General features: G+C 29.0%; 1 protein-coding gene across 1 annotated transcript in view; it reads left to right on the plus strand.

The window, feature by feature from the left end:
- Window positions 1-23522, plus strand: part of LOC143232881 ((Lyso)-N-acylphosphatidylethanolamine lipase-like) — a 136440-nt gene that overhangs the window by 9158 nt on the left and 103760 nt on the right. Inside the window, exon 6 of the mRNA XM_076468890.1 lies at window positions 7581-7767. Coding sequence (XP_076325005.1) covers window positions 7581-7767 — 187 coding nt within the window. The remainder of the gene's footprint in view (window positions 1-7580; window positions 7768-23522) is intronic.

Here is a 23522-nt window from a genome sequence, read left to right on the forward strand (position 1 = left end):
AATACTACAGGTTTAGGACGTTTAAAAACATCTGTAAAAACTACATGTTTAGGAAGTTTAGAAAACATTGTAAAAATACATGTTTAGGACGTTTAAAAAACATCTGTAAAAACTACATGTTTAGGAAGTTTAGAAAACATCTGTAAAAATATATGTTTAGGAAGTTTAGAAAACATCTGTAAAAACTACATGTTTAGGACATTTAAAAAACATCTGTAAAAACTACATGTTTAGGATGTTTGGAAAACATCTGTAAAAACTACATGTTTAGGAAGTTTAGAAAACATCTGTAAAAGATACATGTTTAGGAAGTTTAGAAAACATCTGTAAAAACTACAGGTTTAAGAAGTTTAGAAAACATCTGTAAAAACCACATGTTTAGGAAGTTTAGAAAACATTCGTAAAAACTATATGTTTAGGACGTTTAGAAAACATCTGTAAAAACTACATGTTTAGGAAGTTTAGAAAACATCTGTAAAAACCACATGTTTAGGACGTTCAGAAAACATCTGTAAAAACTACATGTTTAGGAAGTTTAGAAAACATCTGTAAAAAACACATGTTTAGGACGTTCAGAAAACATCTGTAAAAACTACATGTTTAGGAAGTTTAGAAAACATCTGTAGAAACTACAGGTTTAGGAAGTTTAGAAAACATCTGTAAAAATATATGTTTAGGAAGTTTAGAAAACCCCTGTAAAAACTACATGTTTAGGACATTTAAAAAACATCTGTAAAAACTACATGTTTAGGATGTTTGGAAAACATCTGTAAAATTTACAGGTTTAGGATGTTTAAAAACATCTGTAAAACTACATGTTTAAGAAGTTTAGAAAACATCTGTAAAACTACAGATTTGGGAAGTTTAGAAAACATCTGTAAAACTACAGGTTTAGGAAGTTTAGAAAACATCTGTAAAACTACAGGTTTAGGAAGCTTAGAAAACATCTGTAAAATTTACAGGTTTAGGAAGTTTAGAAAACATCTGTAAAAACTACATGTTTAAGAAGTTTAAAAACATCTGTAAAAATACATGTTTAAGAAGTTTAGAAAACATCTGTAAAAACTACATGTTTAGGAAGTTTAGAAAACATCTGTAAAAATATATGTTTAGGAAGTATAGAAAACATCTGTAAAAATATATGTTTAGGAAGTTTAGAAAACTTCTGTAAAAATATATGTTTAGGAAGTTTAGAAAACCTGTAAAAACTACATGTTTAGGACATTTAAAAAACATCTGTAAAAACTACATGTTTAGGAAGTTTAGAAAACATCTGTAAAAACTACATGTTTAGGAAGTTTAGAAAACATCCGTAAAAACTACATGTTTAGGACATTTAGAAAATATCTGTAAAAACTACAGGTTTAGGAAGTTTAGAAAACATCTGTAAAAAGTACAGGTTTAGGAAGTTTAGAAAACATTGTAAAATTTACAGGTTTAGGAAGTTTAGAAAGCATCTGTAAAAACTACATGTTTAGGAAGGTTAGAAAACATCTGTAAAAACTACAGGTTTAGGATGTTTAAAAACATCTGTAAAAACTACATGTTTAGGATGTTTGGAAAACATCTGTAAAAACTACATGTTTAGGAAGTTTAGAAAACATCTGTAAAAGATACATGTTTAGGAAGTTTAGAAAACATCTGTAAAAACTACAGGTTTAAGAAGTTTAGAAAACATCTGTAAAAACCACATGTTTAGGAAGTTTAGAAAACATTCGTAAAAACTATATGTTTAGGACGTTTAGAAAACATCTGTAAAAACTACATGTTTAGGAAGTTTAGAAAACATCTGTAAAAACCACATGTTTAGGACGTTCAGAAAACATCTGTAAAAACTACATGTTTAGGAAGTTTAGAAAACATCTGTAAAAAACACATGTTTAGGACGTTCAGAAAACATCTGTAAAAACTACATGTTTAGGAAGTTTAGAAAACATCTGTAGAAACTACAGGTTTAGGAAGTTTAGAAAACATCTGTAAAAATATATGTTTAGGAAGTTTAGAAAACCCCTGTAAAAACTACATGTTTAGGACATTTAAAAAACATCTGTAAAAACTACATGTTTAGGATGTTTGGAAAACATCTGTAAAATTTACAGGTTTAGGATGTTTAAAAACATCTGTAAAACTACATGTTTAAGAAGTTTAGAAAACATCTGTAAAAACTACAGATTTGGGAAGTTTAGAAAACATCTGTAAAAACTACAGGTTTAGGAAGTTTAGAAAACATCTGTAAAAACTACAGGTTTAGGAAGCTTAGAAAACATCTGTAAAATTTACAGGTTTAGGAAGTTTAGAAAACATCTGTAAAAACTACATGTTTAAGAAGTTTAGAAAACATCTGTAAAAATACATGTTTAAGAAGTTTAGAAAACATCTGTAAAAACTACATGTTTAGGAAGTTTAGAAAACATCTGTAAAAATATATGTTTAGGAAGTATAGAAAACATCTGTAAAAATATATGTTTAGGAAGTTTAGAAAACTTCTGTAAAAATATATGTTTAGGAAGTTTAGAAAACCTGTAAAAACTACATGTTTAGGACATTTAAAAAACATCTGTAAAAACTACATGTTTAGGAAGTTTAGAAAACATCTGTAAAAACTACATGTTTAGGAAGTTTAGAAAACATCCGTAAAAACTACATGTTTAGGACATTTAGAAAATATCTGTAAAAACTACAGGTTTAGGAAGTTTAGAAAACATCTGTAAAAAGTACAGGTTTAGGAAGTTTAGAAAACATTGTAAAATTTACAGGTTTAGGAAGTTTAGAAAGCATCTGTAAAAACTACATGTTTAGGAAGGTTAGAAAACATCTGTAAAAACTACAGGTTTAGGATGTTTAAAAACATCTGTAAAAACTACATGTTTAGAAAGTTTAGAAAACATCTGTAAAAACTACAGGTTTAGGAAGTTTAGAAAACATCTGTAAAAACTACATGTTTAGGACGTTTAGAAAACATCTGTAAAAACTACATGTTTAGGAAGTTTAGAAAACATCTGTAAATGTAAAAGGACGTTTAAAAACTCTGTAAAACACATGTTTAGGAAGGTTAGAAAACATCTGTAAATACTACAGGTTTAGGACGTTTAAAAACATCTGTAAAAACTACATGTTTAGGAAGTTTAGAAAACATTGTAAAAATACATGTTTAGGACGTTTAAAAAACATCTGTAAAAACTACATGTTTAGGAAGTTTAGAAATTATCTGTAAAAATATATGTTTAGGAAGTTTAGAAAACATCTGTAAAAACTACATGTTTAGGACATTTAAAAAACATCTGTAAAAACTACATGTTTAGGATGTTTGGAAAACATCTGTAAAAACTACATGTTTAGGAAGTTTAGAAAACATCTGTAAAAGATACATGTTTAGGAAGTTTAGAAAACATCTGTAAAAACTACAGGTTTAAGAAGTTTAGAAAACATCTGTAAAAACCACATGTTTAGGAAGTTGAGAAAACATTCGTAAAAACTATATGTTTAGGACGTTTAGAAAACATCTGTAAAAACTACATGTTTAGGAAGTTTAGAAAACATCTGTAAAAACCACATGTTTAGGACGTTCAGAAAACATCTGTAAAAACTACATGTTTAGGAAGTTTAGAAAACATCTGTAAAAAACACATGTTTAGGACGTTCAGAAAACATCTGTAAAAACTACATGTTTAGGAAGTTTAGAAAACATCTGTAAAACTACAGGTTTAGGAAGTTTAGAAAACATCTGTAAAAATATATGTTTAGGAAGTTTAGAAAACCCCTGTAAAAACTACATGTTTAGGACATTTAAAAAACATCTGTAAAAACTACATGTTTAGGATGTTTGGAAAACATCTGTAAAATTTACAGGTTTAGGATGTTTAAAAAACATCTGTAAAAACTACATGTTTAAGAAGTTTAGAAAACATCTGTAAAAACTACAGATTTGGGAAGTTTAGAAAACATCTGTAAAAACTACAGGTTTAGGAAGTTTAGAAAACATCTGTAAAAACTACAGGTTTAGGAAGCTTAGAAAACATCTGTAAAATTTACAGGTTTAGGAAGTTTAGAAAACATCTGTAAAAACTACATGTTTAAGAAGTTTAGAAAACATCTGTAAAAATACATGTTTAAGAAGTTTAGAAAACATCTGTAAAAACTACATGTTTAGGAAGTTTAGAAAACATCTGTAAAAATATATGTTTAGGAAGTATAGAAAACATCTGTAAAAATATATGTTTAGGAAGTTTAGAAAACCTGTAAAAACTACATGTTTAGGACATTTAAAAAACATCTGTAAAAACTACATGTTTAGGAAGTTTAGAAAACATCTGTAAAAACTACATGTTTAGGAAGTTTAGAAAACATCCGTAAAAACTACATGTTTAGGACATTTAGAAAATATCTGTAAAAACTACATGTTTAGGAAGGTTAGAAAACATCTGTAAAAACTACAGGTTTAGGATGTTTAAAAACATCTGTAAAAACTACATGTTTAGGAAGTTTAGAAAACATCTGTAAAAACTACAGGTTTAGGAAGTTTAGAAAACATATGTAAAAACTACATGTTTAGGACGTTTAGAAAACATTTGTAAAAACTACATGTTTAGGAAGTTTAGAAAACATCTGTAAAAACTACATGTTTAGGACGTTCAGAAAACATCTGTAAAAACTACATGTTTAGGAAATTTAGAAAACATCTGTAGAAACTACAGGTTTAGGAAGTTTAGAAGACATCTGTAAAAACCACATGTTTAAGAAGTTTAAAAAACATCTGTAAAAGCTACATGTTTAGGATGTTTAGAAAACATCTGTAAAAACCACATGTTTAGGAAGTTTAGAAAACATCTATAAAAACTACATGTTTAGGAAGGTTAGAAAACATCTGTAAATACTACAGGTTTAGGACGTTTAAAAACATCTGTAAAAACTACATGTTTAGGAAGTTTAGAAAACATCTGTAAAAATACATGTTTAGGACGTTTAGAAAACATCTGTAAAAACTACATGTTTAGGAAGTTTAGAAAACATCTGTAAAAATATATGTTTAGGAAGTTTAGAAAACATCTGTAAAAACCACATGTTTAGGACGTTCAGAAAACATCTGTAAAAACTACATGTTTAGGAAGTTTAGAAAACATCTGTAGAAACTACAGGTTTAGGAAGTTTAGAAAACATCTGTAAAAATATATGTTTAGGAAGTTTAGAAAACCCCTGTAAAAACTACATGTTTAGGACATTTAAAAAACATCTGTAAAAACTACATGTTTAGGATGTTTGGAAAACATCTGTAAAATTTATAGGTTTAGGATGTTTAAAAAACATCTGTAAAAACTACATGTTTAAGAAGTTTAGAAAACATCTGTAAAAACTACAGATTTGGGAAGTTTAGAAAACATCTGTAAAAACTACAGGTTTAGGAAGTTTAGAAAACATCTGTAAAAACTACAGGTTTAGGAAGTTTAGAAAACATCTGTAAAATTTACAGGTTTAGGAAGTTTAGAAAACATCTGTAAAAACTACATGTTTAGGAAGGTTAGAAAACATCTGTAAAAACTACAGGTTTAGGATGTTTAAAAACATCTGTAAAAACTACATGTTTAGAAAGTTTAGAAAACATCTGTAAAAACTACAGGTTTAGGAAGTTTAGAAAACATCTGTAAAAATATATGTTTAGGAAGTATAGAAAACATCTGTAAAAATATATGTTTAGGAAGTTTAGAAAACTTCTGTAAAAATATATGTTTAGGAAGTTTAGAAAACCTGTAAAAACTACATGTTTAGGACATTTAAAAAACATCTGTAAAAACTACATGTTTAGGAAGTTTAGAAAACATCTGTAAAAACTACATGTTTAGGAAGTTTAGAAAACATCCGTAAAAACTACATGTTTAGGACATTTAGAAAATATCTGTAAAAACTACATGTTTAGGAAGGTTAGAAAACATCTGTAAAAACTACAGGTTTAGGATGTTTAAAACATTTAGAAAATCTGTATCTGTAAAAGAAAACTACATGTTTAGGAAGTTTAGAAAACATCTGTAAAAGAAAACTACAGGTTTAGGATGTTTAGAAAACATCTGTAAAAACATGTTTAGGAAATTTAGAAAACATACATGTTTAGGAAGTTTAGAAAACATCTGTAAAAACATGTTTAGGATACATCTGGTTTAGGAAGTTTAGAAAACATCTGTAAAAACTACATGTTTAGGACATCTGTTTTTAGAAAACATCTGTAAAAACTACATGTTTAGGAAGTTTAGAAAACATCTGTAAAAACTACATGTTTAGGAAGTTTAGAAAACATCTGTAAAAATACATGTTTAGGACGTTTAGAAAACATCTGTAAAAACTACATGTTTAGGAAGTTTAGAAAACATCTGTAAAAATATATGTTTAGGAAGTTTAGAAAACATCTGTAAAAACTACATGTTTAGGACATTTAAAAAACATCTGTAAAAACTACATGTTTAGGATGTTTGGAAAACATCTGTAAAAACTACATGTTTAGGAAGTTTAGAAAACATCTGTAAAAGATACATGTTTAGGAAGATTAGAAAACATTTGTAAAAACTACAGGTTTAAGAAGTTTAGAAAACATCTGTAAAAACCACATGTTTAGGATGTTTAGAAAACATCTATAAAAACTACATGTTTAGGAAGGTTAGAAAACGTGTGAAAACTATAGGTCTTGGACGTTTAAAAACATCTGTAAAAACTACATGTTTAGGAAGTTTAGAAAACATCTGTAAAAGCCACATGTTTAGGATGTTTAGAAAACATCTGTAAAAACTACATGTTTAGGACGTTTAGAAAACATCTGTAAAAACTACATGTTTAGGACGTTCAGAAAACATCTGTAAAAACTACAGGTTTAGGAAGTTTAGAAAACATCTGTAAAAACCACATGTTTAGGAAGTTTAGAAAACATCTGTAAAACCTACAGGTTTATGAAGTTTAGAAAACATCTGTAAAAACTACATGTTTAGGAAGTTTTTTATGATTCATATCCAAAAGTGGTTACCACTGTAATTCACAAAATAAAGTATTTTAATGAATTCCAGTAAAACCAGAACGAACTGGACATGTCAGAAATATAACTTTTGTATGAATGACAAATAAAAGAAAGTTGTGGTACTGAGATAAAATAATTATTTTATTGTTTTCAATACAGTTTTGAAATTTTCAGTTGAAAACCTGAGGTAAAAGATGACTGTTTATTGCAGAGTTTCATTAAATTTGGTTTAGTATATCCCCCCATTAGTTCATAAATGGTTTAAAATGTGTTGTTACGTTAAGCATGTGCAGTATCCTGTGTTATTGTCACCTGTTAGTTATGTATAACAGTGTGTTGTCAGTTGTATGATGATGGATGTTATTGTTATTAATTATCAGTAGTATATTTTTTTGTCAAATGTAATGTTTGACAACTTGTGTTATTGTTGAAGTGTTAAGTGTTTTAAGTGTAAAATACGTGTTATGCTGTAATGATATAAAGTTACTTTAATACAGCTTTGTGTAACCTGCGTTGTAACGTGATTATTACATAAGCTACTTTTTCAAATAATGTATGTAGATTGTTATTTTTCTCTTTATTTTAGTGGAGAGGAAGCTTTCATGGCCCTGACGGCTCACTTTGGATGGGCTAAACACCCGATGATTAGTCGGATTCACCAGCTCAGAGAATACGTGCCTATCACTTTTATTTATGGCTCAAGGTCTTGGATTGACAGACAGACAGGATTTCACACAAAGTTTGTGAGACTTAACTCCTATGTAGATGTACAGGTATGTGTATTTATAACTAGTTGGATTTTCTCTGGTATAGAATGTACTGTCTTACTGAGTATATTTATTCTTGAACACATTAAGTTTGATGTTTCATTATTTTATTAGCTAGATAACTGTGTTCTTTTATATTTCAAAAAAATGTTCTTTTCATAATTCTTATTTTCAACTGTTGCTACAGAAAGATTTGATGATATCTGCTAAAGATTTAAATAATGTGAATTAAACACAGTGAATTAAAGGAAAGTTTAGAAGTGTCTGGCCAGATTATCAAGTGATTAACTTAATACAATAAATCAAAGGAAAGTTTAGAAGTGTTTGGCCAGATTATCAAGTGATTAACTTTATACAATAAATCAAAGGAACGTTTAGAAGTGTCTGGCCAGAGTATCAAGTGATTAACTTTATACAATAAATCAAAGGAAAGTTTAGAAGTGTCTGGCCAGATAATCAAGTGATTAACTTTATACAATAAATCAAAGGAAAGTTTAGAAGTGACTCGCCAGATTATAAAATGATTAACTTTATACAATAAACCAAAGGAAAGTTTAGAAGTGACTCGCCAGATTATCAAATGATTAACTTTATACAATAAATTAAAGGAAAGTTTAGAAGTGTATGGCCAGATTATCAAGTGATTAACTTAATGCAATAAATCAAAGGAAAGTTTAGAAGTGGCTGGGCAGATTATCAAGTGATTAACTTTATACAATAAATCAAAGGAACGTTTAGAAGTATCTGGCCAGATTATCAAGTGATTAACTTTATACAATAAATCAAAGGAACGTTTAGAGGTGTTTGGCCAGATTATCAAGTGATTAACTTTATACAATAAATCAAAGGAACGTTTAGAAGTGTCTGGCCAGATTATCAAGTGATTAGCTTTATACAATAAATCAAAGGAAAGTTTGGAAGTGTCTGGCCAGATTATCAAGTGATTAACTGTATAGAATAAACCAAAGTAAAGTTTAGAAGTGTCTGGCCAGAGTATTAAGTGATTAACTTTATATATACAGTAAATCAAAGGAAAGTTTAGAAGTGTCTGGCCAGATTATAAAGTGATTAACTTTATACAATAAATGAAAGGAAAGTTTAGAAGTGTCTGGTCAGATTGTGAAGTGATTAACTGTATACAATAAATCAAAGGAAAGTTTAAAAGTGTCTGGCCAGAGTATCAAGTGATTAACTTTATACAATAAATCAAAGGAACGTTTAGAAGTGTCTGGCCAGATTATCAAGTGATTAGCTTTATACAATAAATCAAAGGAAAGTTTAGAAGTGTCTGGCCAGATTATCAAGTGATTAACTGTATACAATAAATCAAAGTAAAGTTTAGAAGTGTCTGGCCAGAGTATTAAGTGATTAACTTTGTATATACAGTAAATCAAAGGAAAGTTTAGAAGTGTTTGGACAGATTATCAAGTGATTAACTTTATGCAATAAATCAAAGGAAAGTTTCGAAGTGTCTGACCAGATTATCAAGTGATTAATTTTATACAATAAATCAAAGGAAAGTCTAGAAGTGTGTGGCCAAATTATCAAGTGATTAACTTTATACAATAAATCAAAGGAAAGTTTAGAAGTGTCTTGTCAGATTATCAAGTGTTTAACTTAATACAATAAAGCAAAGGAAAGTTTAGAAGTGTCTGGCCAGATTATCAAGTGATTAACTGTATACAATAAATCAAAGTGAAGTTTAGAAGTGTCTGGCCAGAGTATTAAGTGATTAACTTTATATATACATTAAATCAAAGGAAAGTTTAAAAGTGTCTGGCCAAAGATTAACTTTATACAATAAATCAAAGGATAGTTTAGAAGTGTTTGGCCAGATTATCAAGTGATTAACTTTATACAATAAATCAAAGGATAGTTTAGAAGTGTCTGGCCAGATTATCAAGTGATTAATTTTATACAATAAATCAAAGGAAAGTTTAGAAGTGTGTGGCCAAATCATGAAGTGATTAACTTTATACAATAAATCAAAGGAATGTTTAGAAGTGTTTGGCCGGATTATCAAGTGATTAACTTTATAGAATAAATCAAAGGAAAGTTTAGAAGTGTCTGGCCAGATTATCAAGTGATTAACTTTATACAATAAATCAAAAGAAAGTTTAGAAGTGTGTGGTCAGATTTTGAAGTGATTAATTTTATACAATAAATCAAAGGAATGTTTAGAAGTGTTTGGCCGGATTATCAAGTGATTAACTTTATAGAATAAATCAAAGGAAAGTTTAGAAGTGTCTGGCCAGATTATCAAGTGATTAACTTTATACAATAAATCAAAACAAAGTTTAGAAGTGTGTGGTCAGATTTTGAAGTGATTAACTTTATACAATAAATCAAAGGAATGTTTGGAAGTGTCTGGCCAGATTATCAAGTAATTAACTTTATACAATAAATCAAAGGGAAGTTTAGAAGTGTCTGGCCAGATTATCAAGTAATTAACTTTATACAATAAATCAAAGGAAAGTTTAGAAGTGTCTGGTCAGATTGTGAAGTGATTAACTGTATACAATAAATCAAAGAATGTTTAAAAGTGTTTGGCCAGATTATCAAGTGATTAACTTTATACACTTAATGAAAGGAAAGTTTAGAACTGTCTGGCCAGATTATCAAGTGATTAACTTTATACAATAAATCAAAGGAAAGTTTAGAAGTGTCTGGCGAGATTATCAAGTGATTAACTTTATACAATAAATCAAAGGAAAGTTTAGAGGTGTTTGGTCAGATTATTAAGTGATTAGCTTTATACAATAAATCAAAGGAAAGTTTAGAAGTGTATGGCCAGATTGTCATGTGATTAACTTTATACAATAAATCAAAGGAAAGTTTAGAAGTGTATTGCCAGATTTCAAGTGTTTAACTTTATACAATAAATCAAAGGAAAGTTTAGAAGTGTCTGGCCAGATTATCAAGTGAATAACTGTATAGAATAAACCAAAGTAAAGTTTAGAAGTGTCTGGCCAGAGTATTAAGTGATTAACTTTATATATTCAGTAAATCAAAGGAAAGTTTAGAAGTGTCTGGCCAGATTATCAAGTGATTAACTTTATAGAATAAATGAAAGGAAAGTTTAGAAGTGTCTGGTCAGATTGTGAAGTGATTAACTGTATACAATAAATCAAAGGAAAGTTTAAAAGTGTCTGGCCAGAGTATCAAGTGATTAACTTTATACAATAAATCAAAGGAACGTTTAGAAGTGTCTGGCCAGATAATCAAGTGATTAACTTTATACAATAAATCAAAGGAAAGTTTAGAATTGACTCGCCAGATTATAAAATGATTAACTTTATACAATAAACCAAAGGAAAGTTTAGAAGTGACTCGCCAGATTATCAAATGATTAACTTTATACAATAAATTAAAGGAAAGTTTAGAAGTGTCTGGCCAGATTATCAAGTGATTAATTTTATACAATAAATTAAAGGAAAGTTTAGAAGTGTCTGACCAGATTATCAAGTGATTAATTTTATACAATAAATCAAAGGAAAGTCTAGAAGTGTGTGGCCAAATTATCAAGTGATTAACTTTATACAATAAATCAAAGGAAAGTTTAGAAGTGTCTTGTCAGATTATCAAGTGTTTAATTTAATACAATAAAGCAAAGGAAAGTTTAGAAGTGTCTGGCCAGATTATCAAGTGATTAACTGTATACAATAAATCAAAGTGAAGTTTAGAAGTGTCTGGCCAGAGTATTAAGTGATTAACTTTATATATACATTAAATCAAAGGAAAGTTTAAAAGTGTCTGGCCAAAGATTAACTTTATACAATAAATCAAAGGATAGTTTAGAAGTGTTTGGCCAGATTATCAAGTGATTAACTTTATACAATAAATCAAAGGAAAGTTTAGAAGTGTCTGCCCAGATTATCAAGTGATTAATTTTATACAATAAATCAAAGGAAAGTTTAGAAGTGTGTGGCCAAATCATGAAGTGATTAACTTTATACAATAAATCAAAGGAAAGTTTAGAAGTGTCTCGCCAGATTATCAAGTTTTAACTTTATACAATAAATCAAAGAAAAGTTTAGAAGTGTCTTGGCAGATTATTAAGTGTTTAACTTTATACAATAAATCAAAGGAATGTTTAGAAGTGTTTGGCCGGATTATCAAGTGATTAACTTTATAGAATAAATCAAAGGAAAGTTTAGAAGTGTCTGGCCAGATTATCAAGTGATTAACTTTATACAATAAATCAAAAGAAAGTTTAGAAGTGTGTGGTCAGATTTTGAAGTGATTAATTTTATACAATAAATCAAAGGAATGTTTAGAAGTGTTTGGCCGGATTATCAAGTGATTAACTTTATAGAATAAATCAAAAGAAAGTTTAGAAGTGTGTGGTCAGATTTTGAAGTGATTAATTTTATACAATAAATCAAAGGAATGTTTAGAAGTGTTTGGCCGGATTATCAAGTGATTAACTTTATAGAATAAATCAAAGGAAAGTTTAGAAGTGTCTGGCCAGATTATCAAGTGATTAACTTTATACAATAAATCAAAACAAAGTTTAGAAGTGTGTGGTCAGATTTTGAAGTGATTAACTTTATACAATAAATCAAAGGAATGTTTGGAAGTGTCTGGCCAGATTATCAAGTAATTAACTTTATACAATAAATCAAAGGGAAGTTTAGAAGTGTCTGGCCAGATTATCAAGTGATTAACTTTATACAATAAATCAAAAAAAAGTTTAGAAGTGTTTGGCCAGATTATCAAGTAATTAACTTTATACAATAAATCAAAGGAAAGTTTAGAAGTGTCTGGTCAGATTGTGAAGTGATTAACTGTATACAATAAATCAAAGAATGTTTAAAAGTGTTTGGCCAGATTATCAAGTGATTAACTTTATACACTTAATGAAAGGAAAGTTTAGAACTGTCTGGCCAGATTATCAAGTGATTAACTTTATACAATAAATCAAAGGAAAGTTTAGAAGTGTCTGGCGAGATTATCAAGTGATTAACTTTATACAATAAATCAAAGGAAAGTTTAGAGGTGTTTGGTCAGATTATTAAGTGATTAGCTTTATACAATAAATCAAAGGAAAGTTTAGAAGTGTATGGCCAGATTGTCATGTGATTAACTTTATACAATAAATCAAAGGAAAGTTTAGAAGTGTATTGCCAGATTTCAAGTGTTTAACTTTATACAATAAATCAAAGGAAAGTTTAGAAGTGTCTGGCCAGATTATCAAGTGAATAACTGTATAGAATAAACCAAAGTAAAGTTTAGAAGTGTCTGGCCAGAGTATTAAGTGATTAACTTTATATATTCAGTAAATCAAAGGAAAGTTTAGAAGTGTCTGGCCAGATTATCAAGTGATTAACTTTATAGAATAAATGAAAGGAAAGTTTAGAAGTGTCTGGTCAGATTGTGAAGTGATTAATTGTATACAATAAATCAAAGGAAAGTTTAAAAGTGTCTGGCCAGAGTATCAAGTGATTAACTTTATACAATAAATCAAAGGAACGTTTAGAAGTGTCTGGCCAGATAATCAAGTGATTAACTTTATACAATAAATCAAAGGAAAGTTTAGAAGTGATTCGCCAGATTATAAAATGATTAACTTTATACAATAAACCAAAGGAAAGTTTAGAAGTGACTGGCCAGATTATCAAATGATTAACTTTATACAATAAATCAAAGGAAAGTTTAGAAGTGTCTGGCCAGATTATCAAGTGATTAACTTTATACAATAAATCAAAGGAAAGTTTAGAAGTGTCTGGCCAGATTATCAAGTGATTAATTTTATACAATAAATCAAAGGAAAGTTTAGAAGTGTGTGGCCAAATTATCAAGTGATTAACTTTATACAATAAATCAAAGGAAAGTTTAGAAGTGTCTTGTCAGATTATCAAGTGTTTAACTTAATACAATAAATCAAAGGAAAGTTTAGAAGTGTCTGGCCAGATTATCAAGTGATTAACTGTATACAATAAATCAAAGTGAAGTTTAGAAGTGTCTGGCCAGAGTATTAAGTGATTAACTTTATATATACATTAAATCAAAGGAAAGTTTAAAAGTGTCTGGCCAAAGATTAACTTTATACAATAAATCAAAGGATAGTTTAGAAGTGTTTGGCCAGATTATCAAGTGATTAACTTTATACAATAAATCAAAGGAAAGTTTAGAAGTGTCTGCCCAGATTATCAAGTGATTAATTTTATACAATAAATCAAAGGAAAGTTTAGAAGTGTGTGGCCAAATCATGAAGTGATTAACTTTATACAATAAATCAAAGGAAAGTTTAGAAGTGTCTCGCCAGATTATCAAGTTTTTAACTTTATACAATAAATCAAAGAAAAGTTTAGAAGTGTCTTGGCAGATTATTAAGTGTTTAACTTTATACAATAAATCAAAGGAAAGTTTAGAAGTGTTTGGCCAGATTATCAAGTGATTAACTTTATAGAATAAATCAAAGGAAAGTTTAGAAGTGTCTGGCCAGATTATCAAGTGATTAACTTTATACAATAAATCAAAAGAAAGTTTAGAAGTGTGTGGTCAGATTTTGAAGTGATTAATTTTATACAATAAATCAAAGGAATGTTTAGAAGTGTTTGGCCGGATTATCAAGTGATTAACTTTATAGAATAAATCAAAGGAAAGTTTAGAAGTGTCTGGCCAGATTATCAAGTGATTAACTTTATACAATAAATCAAAGGAAAGTTTAGAAGTGTCTGGTCAGATTGTGAAGTGATTAACTTTATACAGTAAATCAAAGGAATGTTTAGAAGTGTCTGGCCAGATTATCAAGTAATTAACTTTATACAATAAATCAAAGGAAAGTTTAGAAGTGTCTGGCCAGATTATCAAGTGATTAACTTTATACAATAAATCAAAGGAAAGTTTAGAAGTGTTTGGCCAGATTATCAAGTGATTAACTTTATACAATAAATCAAAGGAAAGTTTAGAAGTGTCTGGTCAGATTATCAAGTGATTAACTTCAAAGGAAAGTATACAATAAATCAAAGGAAAGTTTAGAAGTGTCTGGCCAGATTATCAAGTGATTAACTTTATACAATAAATCAAAGGAAAGTTTAGAAGTGTCTGGCCAGATTATCAAGTGATTAACTTTATACAATAAATCAAAGGAAAGTTTAGAAGTGTCTGGCCAGATTATCAAGTGATTAACTTTATACAATAAATCAAAGGAAAGTTTAGAAGTGTTTGGCCAGATTATCAAGTGATTAACTTTATACAATAAATCAAAGGAAAGTTTAGAAGTGTCTGGCCAGATTATCAAGTGATTAACTTTATACAATAAATCAAAGGAAAGTTTAGAAGTGTCTGGCCAGATTATCAAGTGATTAACTTTATACAATAAATCAAAGGAAAGTTTAGAAGTGTCTGGCCAGATTATCAAGTGATTAACTTTATACAATAAATCAAAGGAAAGTTTAGAAGTGTCTGGCCAGATTAAGTGTCAAGTGATTAACTTTATACAATAAATCAAAGGAAAGTTTAGAAGTGTCTGGCCAGATTATCAAGTGATTAACTTTATACAATAAATCAAAGGAAAGTTTAGAAGTGTCTGGCCAGATTATCAAGTGATTAACTTTATACAATAAATCAAAGGAAAGTTTAGAAGTGTCTGGCCAGATTATCAAGTGATTAACTTTATACAATAAATCAAAGGAAAGTTTAGAAGTGTCTGGCCAGATTATCAAGTGATTAACTTTATACAATAAATCAAAGGAAAGTTTAGAAGTGTGTTTGGCCAGATTATCAAGTGATTAACTTTATACAATAAATCAAAGGAAAGTTTAGAAGTGTCTGGCCAGATTATCAAGTGATTAACTTTATACAATAAATCAAAGGAAAGTTTAGAAGTGTCTGGCCAGATTATCAAGTGATTAACTTTATACAATAAATCAAAGGAAAGTTTAGAAGTGTCTGGCCAGATTATCAAGTGATTAACTTTATATAATAAATCAAAGGAAAGTTTAGAAGTGTCTGGCCAGATTATCAAGTGATTAACTTTATACAATAAATCAAAGGAAAGTTTAGAAGTGTCTGGCCAGATTATCAAGTGATTAACTTTATACAATAAATCAAAGGAAAGTTTAGAAGTGTCTGGCCAGATTATCAAGTGATTAACTTTATACAATAAATCAAAGGAAAGTTTAGAAGTGTCTGGCCAGATTATCAAGTGATTAACTTTATACAATAAATCAAAGGAAAGTTTAGAAGTGTCTGGCCAGATTATCAAGTGATTAACTTTATATATACAGTAAATCAAAGGAAAGTTTAGAAGTGTTTGGCCAGATTATCAAGTGATTAACTTTATACAATAAATCAAAGGAAAGTTTAGAAGTGTCTGGCCAGATTATCAAGTGATTAACTTTATACAATAAATCAAAGGAAAGTTTAGAAGTGTCTGGCCAGATTATCAAGTGATTAACTTTATACAATAAATCAAAGGAAAGTTTAGAAGTGTCTGGCCAGATTATCAAGTGATTAACTTTATACAATAAATCAAAGGAAAGTTTAGAAGTGTCTGGCCAGATTATCAAGTGATTAACTTTATACAATAAATCAAAGGAAAGTTTAGAAGTGTCTGGCCAGATTATCAAGTGATTAACTTTATACAATAAATCAAAGGAAAGTTTAGAAGTGTCTGGCCAGATTATCAAGTGATTAACTTTATACAATAAATCAAAGGAAAGTTTAGAAGTGTTTGGCCAGATTATCAAGTGATTAACTTTATACAATAAATCAAAGGAAAGTTTAGAAGTGTCTGGCCAGATTATCAAGTGATTAACTTTATACAATAAATCAAAGGAAAGTTTAGAAGTGTCTGGCCAGATTATCAAGTGATTAACTTTATACAATAAATCAAAGGAAAGTTTAGAAGTGTCTGGCCAGATTATCAAGTGATTAACTTTATACAATAAATCAAAGGAAAGTTTAGAAGTGTCTGGCCAGATTATCAAGTGATTAACTTTATACAATAAATCAAAGGAAAGTTTAGAAGTGTCTGGCCAGATTATCAAGTGATTAACTTTATACAATAAATCAAAGGAAAGTTTAGAAGTGTCTGGCCAGATTATCAAGTGATTAACTTTATACAATAAATCAAAGGAAAGTTTAGAAGTGTCTGGCCAGATTATCAAGTGATTAACTTTATACAATAAATCAAAGGAAAGTTTAGAAGTGTCTGGCCAGATTATCAAGTGATTAACTTTATACAATAAATCAAAGGAAAGTTTAGAAGTGTCTGGCCAGATTATCAAGTGATTAACTTTATACAATAAATCAAAGGAAAGTTTAGAAGTGTCTGGCCAGATTATCAAGTGATTAACTTTATACAATAAATCAAAGGAAAGTTTAGAAGTGTCTGGCCAGATTATCAAGTGATTAACTTTATACAATAAATCAAAGGAAAGTTTAGAAGTGTCTGGCCAGATTATCAAGTGATTAACTTTATACAATAAATCAAAGGAAAGTTTAGAAGTGTCTGGCCAGAGTGTCTTTATACAATAAATCAAAGGAAAGTTTAGAAGTGTCTGGCCAGATTATCAAGGCCAGATTATCAAGTGATTAACTTTATACAATAAATCAAAGGAAAGTTTAGAAGTGTCTGGCCAGATTATCAAGTGATTAACTTTATACAATAAATCAAAGGAAAGTTTAGAAGTGTCTGGCCAGATTATCAAGTGATTAACTTTATACAATAAATCAAAGGAAAGTTTAGAAGTGTCTGGCCAGATTATCAAGTGATTAACTTTATACAATAAATCAAAGGAAAGTTTAGAAGTGTCTGGCCAGATTATCAAGTGATTAACTTTATACAATAAATCAAAGGAAAGTTTAGAAGTGTCTGGCCAGATTATCAAGTGATTAACTTTATACAATAAATCAAAGGAAAGTTTAGAAGTGTCTGGCCAGATTATCAAGTGATTAACTTTATACAATAAATCAAAGGAAAGTTTAGAAGTGTCTGGCCAGATTATCAAGTGATTAACTTTATACAATAAATCAAAGGAAAGTTTAGAAGTGTCTGGCCAGATTATCAAGTGATTAACTTTATACAATAAATCAAAGGAAAGTTTAGAAGTGTCTGGCCAGATTATCAAGTGATTAACTTTATACAATAAATCAAAGGAAAGTTTAGAAGTGTCTGGCCAGATTATCAAGTGATTAACTTTATACAATAAATCAAAGGAAAGTTTAGAAGTGTCTGGCCAGATTATCAAGTGATTAACTTTATACAATAAATCAAAGGAAAGTTTAGAAGTGTCTGGCCAGATTATCAAGTGATTAACTTTATACAATAAATCAAAGGAAAGTTTAGAAGTGTCTGGCCAGATTATCAAGTGATTAACTTTATACAATAAATCAAAGGAAAGTTTAGAAGTGTCTGGCCAGATTATCAAGTGATTAACTTTATACAATAAATCAAAGGAAAGTTTAGAAGTGTCTGGCCAGATTATCAAGTGATTAACTTTATACAATAAATCAAAGGAAAGTTTAGAAGTGTCTGGCCAGATTATCAAGTGATTAACTTTATACAATAAATCAAAGGAAAGTTTAGAAGTGTCTGGCCAGATTATCAAGTGATTAACTTTATACAATAAATCAAAGGAAAGTTTAGAAGTGTCTGGCCAGATTATCAAGTGATTAACTTTATACAATAAATCAAAGGAAAGTTTAGAAGTGTCTGGCCAGATTATCAAGTGATTAACTTTATACAATAAATCAAAGGAAAGTTTAGAAGTGTCTGGCCAGATTATCAAGTGATTAACTTTATACAATAAATCAAAGGAAAGTTTAGAAGTGTCTGGCCAGATTATCAAGTGTGATTAACTTTATACAATAAATCAAAGGAAAGTTTAGAAGTGTCTGGCCAGATTATCAAGTGATTAACTTTATACAATAAATCAAAGGAAAGTTTAGAAGTGTCTGGCCAGATTATCAAGTGATTAACTTTATACAATAAATCAAAGGAAAGTTTAGAAGTGTCTGGCCAGATTATCAAGTGATTAACTTTATACAATAAATCAAAGGAAAGTTTAGAAGTGTCTGGCCAGATTATCAAGTGATTAACTTTATACAATAAATCAAAGGAAAGTTTAGAAGTGTCTGGCCAGATTATCAAGTGATTAACTTTATACAATAAATCAAAGGAAAGTTTAGAAGTGTCTGGCCAGATTATCAAGTGATTAACTTTATACAATAAATCAAAGGAAAGTTTAGAAGTGTCTGGCCAGATTATCAAGTGATTAACTTTATACAATAAATCAAAGGAAAGTTTAGAAGTGTCTGGCCAGATTATCAAGTGATTAACTTTATACAATAAATCAAAGGAAAGTTTAGAAGTGTCTGGCCAGATTATCAAGTGATTAACTTTATACAATAAATCAAAGGAAAGTTTAGAAGTGTCTGGCCAGATTATCAAGTGATTAACTTTATATCAAGTAAATCAAAGGAAAGTTTAGAAGTGTCTGGCCAGATTATCAAGTGATTAACTTTATACAATAAATCAAAGGAAAGTTTAGAAGTGTCTGGCCAGATTATCAAGTGATTAACTTTATACAATAAATCAAAGGAAAGTTTAGAAGTGTCTGGCCAGATTATCAAGTGATTAACTTTATACAATAAATCAAAGGAAAGTTTAGAAGTGTCTGGCCAGATTATCAAGTGATTAACTTTATACAATAAATCAAAGGAAAGTTTAGAAGTGTCTGGCCAGATTATCAAGTGATTAACTTTATACAATAAATCAAAGGAAAGTTTAGAAGTGTCTGGCCAGATTATCAAGTGATTAACTTTATACAATAAATCAAAGGAAAGTTTAGAAGTGTCTGGCCAGATTATCAAGTGATTAACTTTATACAATAAATCAAAGGAAAGTTTAGAAGTGTCTGGCCAGATTATCAAGTGATTAACTTTATACAATAAATCAAAGGAAAGTTTAGAAGTGTCTGGCCAGATTATCAAGTGATTAACTTTATACAATAAATCAAAGGAAAGTTTAGAAGTGTCTGGCCAGATTATCAAGTGATTAACTTTATACAATAAATCAAAGGAAAGTTTAGAAGTGTCTGGCCAGATTATCAAGTGATTAACTTTATACAATAAATCAAAGGAAAGTTTAGAAGTGTCTGGCCAGATTATCAAGTGATTAACTTTATACAATAAATCAAAGGAAAGTTTAGAAGTGTCTGGCCAGATTATCAAGTGATTAACTTTATACAATAAATCAAAGGAAAGTTTAGAAGTGTCTGGCCAGATTATCAAGTGATTAACTTTATACAATAAATCAAAGGAAAGTTTAGAAGTGTCTGGCCAGATTATCAAGTGATTAACTTTATACAATAAATCAAAGGAAAGTTTAGAAGTGTCTGGCCAGATTATCAAGTGATTAACTTTATACAATAAATCAAAGGAAAGTTTAGAAGTGTCTGGCCAGATTATCAAGTGATTAACTTTATACAATAAATCAAAGGAAAGTTTAGAAGTGTCTGGCCAGATTATCAAGTGATTAACTTTATACAATAAATCAAAGGAAAGTTTAGAAGTGTCTGGCCAGATTATCAAGTGATTAACTTTATACAATAAATCAAAGGAAAGTTTAGAAGTGTCTGGCCAGATTATCAAGTGATTAACTTTATACAATAAATCAAAGGAAAGTTTAAAAGTGTCTGGTCCAGATTATCAAGTGATTAACTTTATATACAGTAAATCAAAGGAAAGTTTAGAAGTGTCTGGCCAGATTATCAAGTGATTAACTTTATACAATAAATCAAAGGAAAGTTTAGAAGTGTCTGGCCAGATTATCAAGTGATTAACTTTATATATACAATAAATCAAAGGAAAGTTTAGAAGTGTCTGGCCAGATTATCAAGTGATTAACTTTATACAATAAATCAAAGGAAAGTTTAGAAGTGTCTGGCCAGATTATTTATACAAGGAAAGTTTAGAAGTGTCTGGCCAGATTATCAAGTGATTAACTTTATACAATAAATCAAAGGAAAGTTTAGAAGTGTCTGGCCAGATTATCAAGTGATTAACTTTATACAATAAATCAAAGGAAAGTTTAGAAGTGTCTGGCCAGATTATCAAGTGATTAACTTTATAAATCAAAGGACAGTAAATCAAAGGAAAGTTTAGAAGTGTCTGGCCAGATTATCAAGTGATTAACTTTATACAATAAATCAAAGGAAAGTTTAGAAGTGTCTGGCCAGATTATCAAGTGATTAACTTTATACAATAAATCAAAGGAAAGTTTAGAAGTGTCTGGCCAGATTATCAAGTGATTAACTTTATACAATAAATCAAAGGAAAGTTTAGAAGTGTCTGGCCAGATTATCAAGTGATTAACTTTATACAATAAATCAAAGGAAAGTTTAGAAGTGTCTGGCCAGATTATCAAGTGATTAACTTTATACAATAAATCAAAGGAAAGTTTAGAAGTGTCTGGCCAGATTATCAAGTGATTAACTTTATACAATAAATCAAAGGAAAGTTTAGAAGTGTCTGGCCAGATTATCAAGTGATTAACTTTATACAATAAATCAAAGGAAAGTTTAGAAGTGTCTGGCCAGATTATCAAGTGATTAACTTTATACAATAAATCAAAGGAAAGTTTAGAAGTGTCTGGCCAGATTATCAAGTGATTAACTTTATATACATAAATCAAAGGAAAGTTTAGAAGTGTCTGGCCAGATTATCAAGTGATTAACTTTATACAATAAATCAAAGGAAAGTTTAGAAGTGTCTGGCCAGATTATCAAGTGATTAACTTTATACAATAAATCAAAGGAAAGTTTAGAAGTGTCTGGCCAGATTATCAAGTGATTAACTTTATACAATAAATCAAAGGAAAGTTTAGAAGTGTCTGGCCAGATTATCAAGTGATTAACTTTATACAATAAATCAAAGGAAAGTTTAGAAGTGTCTGGCCAGATTATCAAGTGATTAACTTTATACAATAAATCAAAGGAAAGTTTAGAAGTGTCTGGCCAGATTATCAAGTGATTAACTTTATACAATAAATCAAAGGAAAGTTTAGAAGTGTCTGGCCAGATTATCAAGTGATTAACTTTATACAATAAATCAAAGGAAAGTTTAGAAGTGTCTGGCCAGATTATCAAGTGATTAACTTTATACAATAAATCAAAGGAAAGTTTAGAAGTGTCTGGCCAGATTATCAAGTGATTAACTTTATACAATAAATCAAAGGAAAGTTTAGAAGTGTCTGGCCAGATTATCAAGTGATTAACTTTATACAATAAATCAAAGGAAAGTTTAGAAGTGTCTGGCCAGATTATCAAGTGATTAACTTTATACAATAAATCAAAGGAAAGTTTAGAAGTGTCTGGCCAGATTATCAAGTGATTAACTTTATACAATAAATCAAAGGAAAGTTTAGAAGTGTCTGGCCAGATTATCAAGTGATTAACTTTATACAATAAATCAAAGGAAAGTTTAGAAGTGTCTGGCCAGATTATCAAGTGATTAACTTTATACAATAAATCAAAGGAAAGTTTAGAAGTGTCTGGCTTTATACAATAAATCAAAGGAAAGTTTAGAAGTGTCTGGCCAGATTATCAAGTGATTAACTTTATACAATAAATCAAAGGAAAGTTTAGAAGTGTCTGGCCAGATTATCAAGTGATTAACTTTATACAATAAATCAAAGGAAAGTTTAGAAGTGTCTGGCCAGATTATCAAGTGATTAACTTTATACAATAAATCAAAGGAAAGTTTAGAAGTGTCTGGCCAGATTATCAAGTGATTAACTTTATACAATAAATCAAAGGAAAGTTTAGAAGTGTCTGGCCAGATTATCAAGTGATTAACTTTATACAATAAATCAAAGGAAAGTTTAGAAGTGTCTGGCCAGATTATCAAGTGATTAACTTTATACAATATACAATAAATCAAAGGAAAGTTTAGAAGTGTCTGGCCAGATTATCAAGTGATTAACTTTATACAATAAATCAAAGGAAAGTTTAGAAGTGTCTGGCCAGATTATCAAGTGATTAACTTTATACAATAAATCAAAGGAAAGTTTAGAAGTGTCTGGCCAGATTATCAAGTGATTAACTTTATACAATAAATCAAAGGAAAGTTTAGAAGTGTCTGGCCAGATTATCAAGTGATTAACTTTATACAATAAATCAAAGGAAAGTTTAGAAGTGTCTGGCCAGATTATCAAGTGATTAACTTTATACAATAAATCAAAGGAAAGTTTAGAAGTGTCTGGCCAGATTATCAAGTGATTAACTTTATACAATAAATCAAAGGAAAGTTTAGAAGTGTCTGGCCAGATTATCAAGTGATTAACTTTATAAGTGAATAAATCAAAGGAAAGTTTAGAAGTGTCTGGCCAGATTATCAAGTGATTAACTTTATACAATAAATCAAAGGAAAGTTTAGAAGTGTCTGGCCAGATTATCAAGTGATTAACTTTATACAATAAATCAAAGGAAAGTTTAGAAGTGTCTGGCCAGATTATCAAGTGATTAACTTTATACAATAAATCAAAGGAAAGTTTAGAAGTGTCTGGCCAGATTATCAAGTGATTAACTTTATACAATAAATCAAAGGAAAGTTTAGAAGTGTCTGGCCAGATTATCAAGTGATTAACTTTATATAATAAATCAAAGGAAAGTTTAGAAGTGTCTGGCCAGATTATCAAGTGATTAACTTTATACAATAAATCAAAGGAAAGTTTAGAAGTGTCTGGCCAGATTATCAAGTGATTAACTTTATACAATAAATCAAAGGAAAGTTTAGAAGTGTCTGGCTTT

The sequence above is a fragment of the Tachypleus tridentatus genome, chromosome 1 (genome assembly GCF_004210375.1).
Source record: "Tachypleus tridentatus isolate NWPU-2018 chromosome 1, ASM421037v1, whole genome shotgun sequence".
Lineage (NCBI taxonomy): Eukaryota > Metazoa > Arthropoda > Merostomata > Xiphosura > Limulidae > Tachypleus > Tachypleus tridentatus.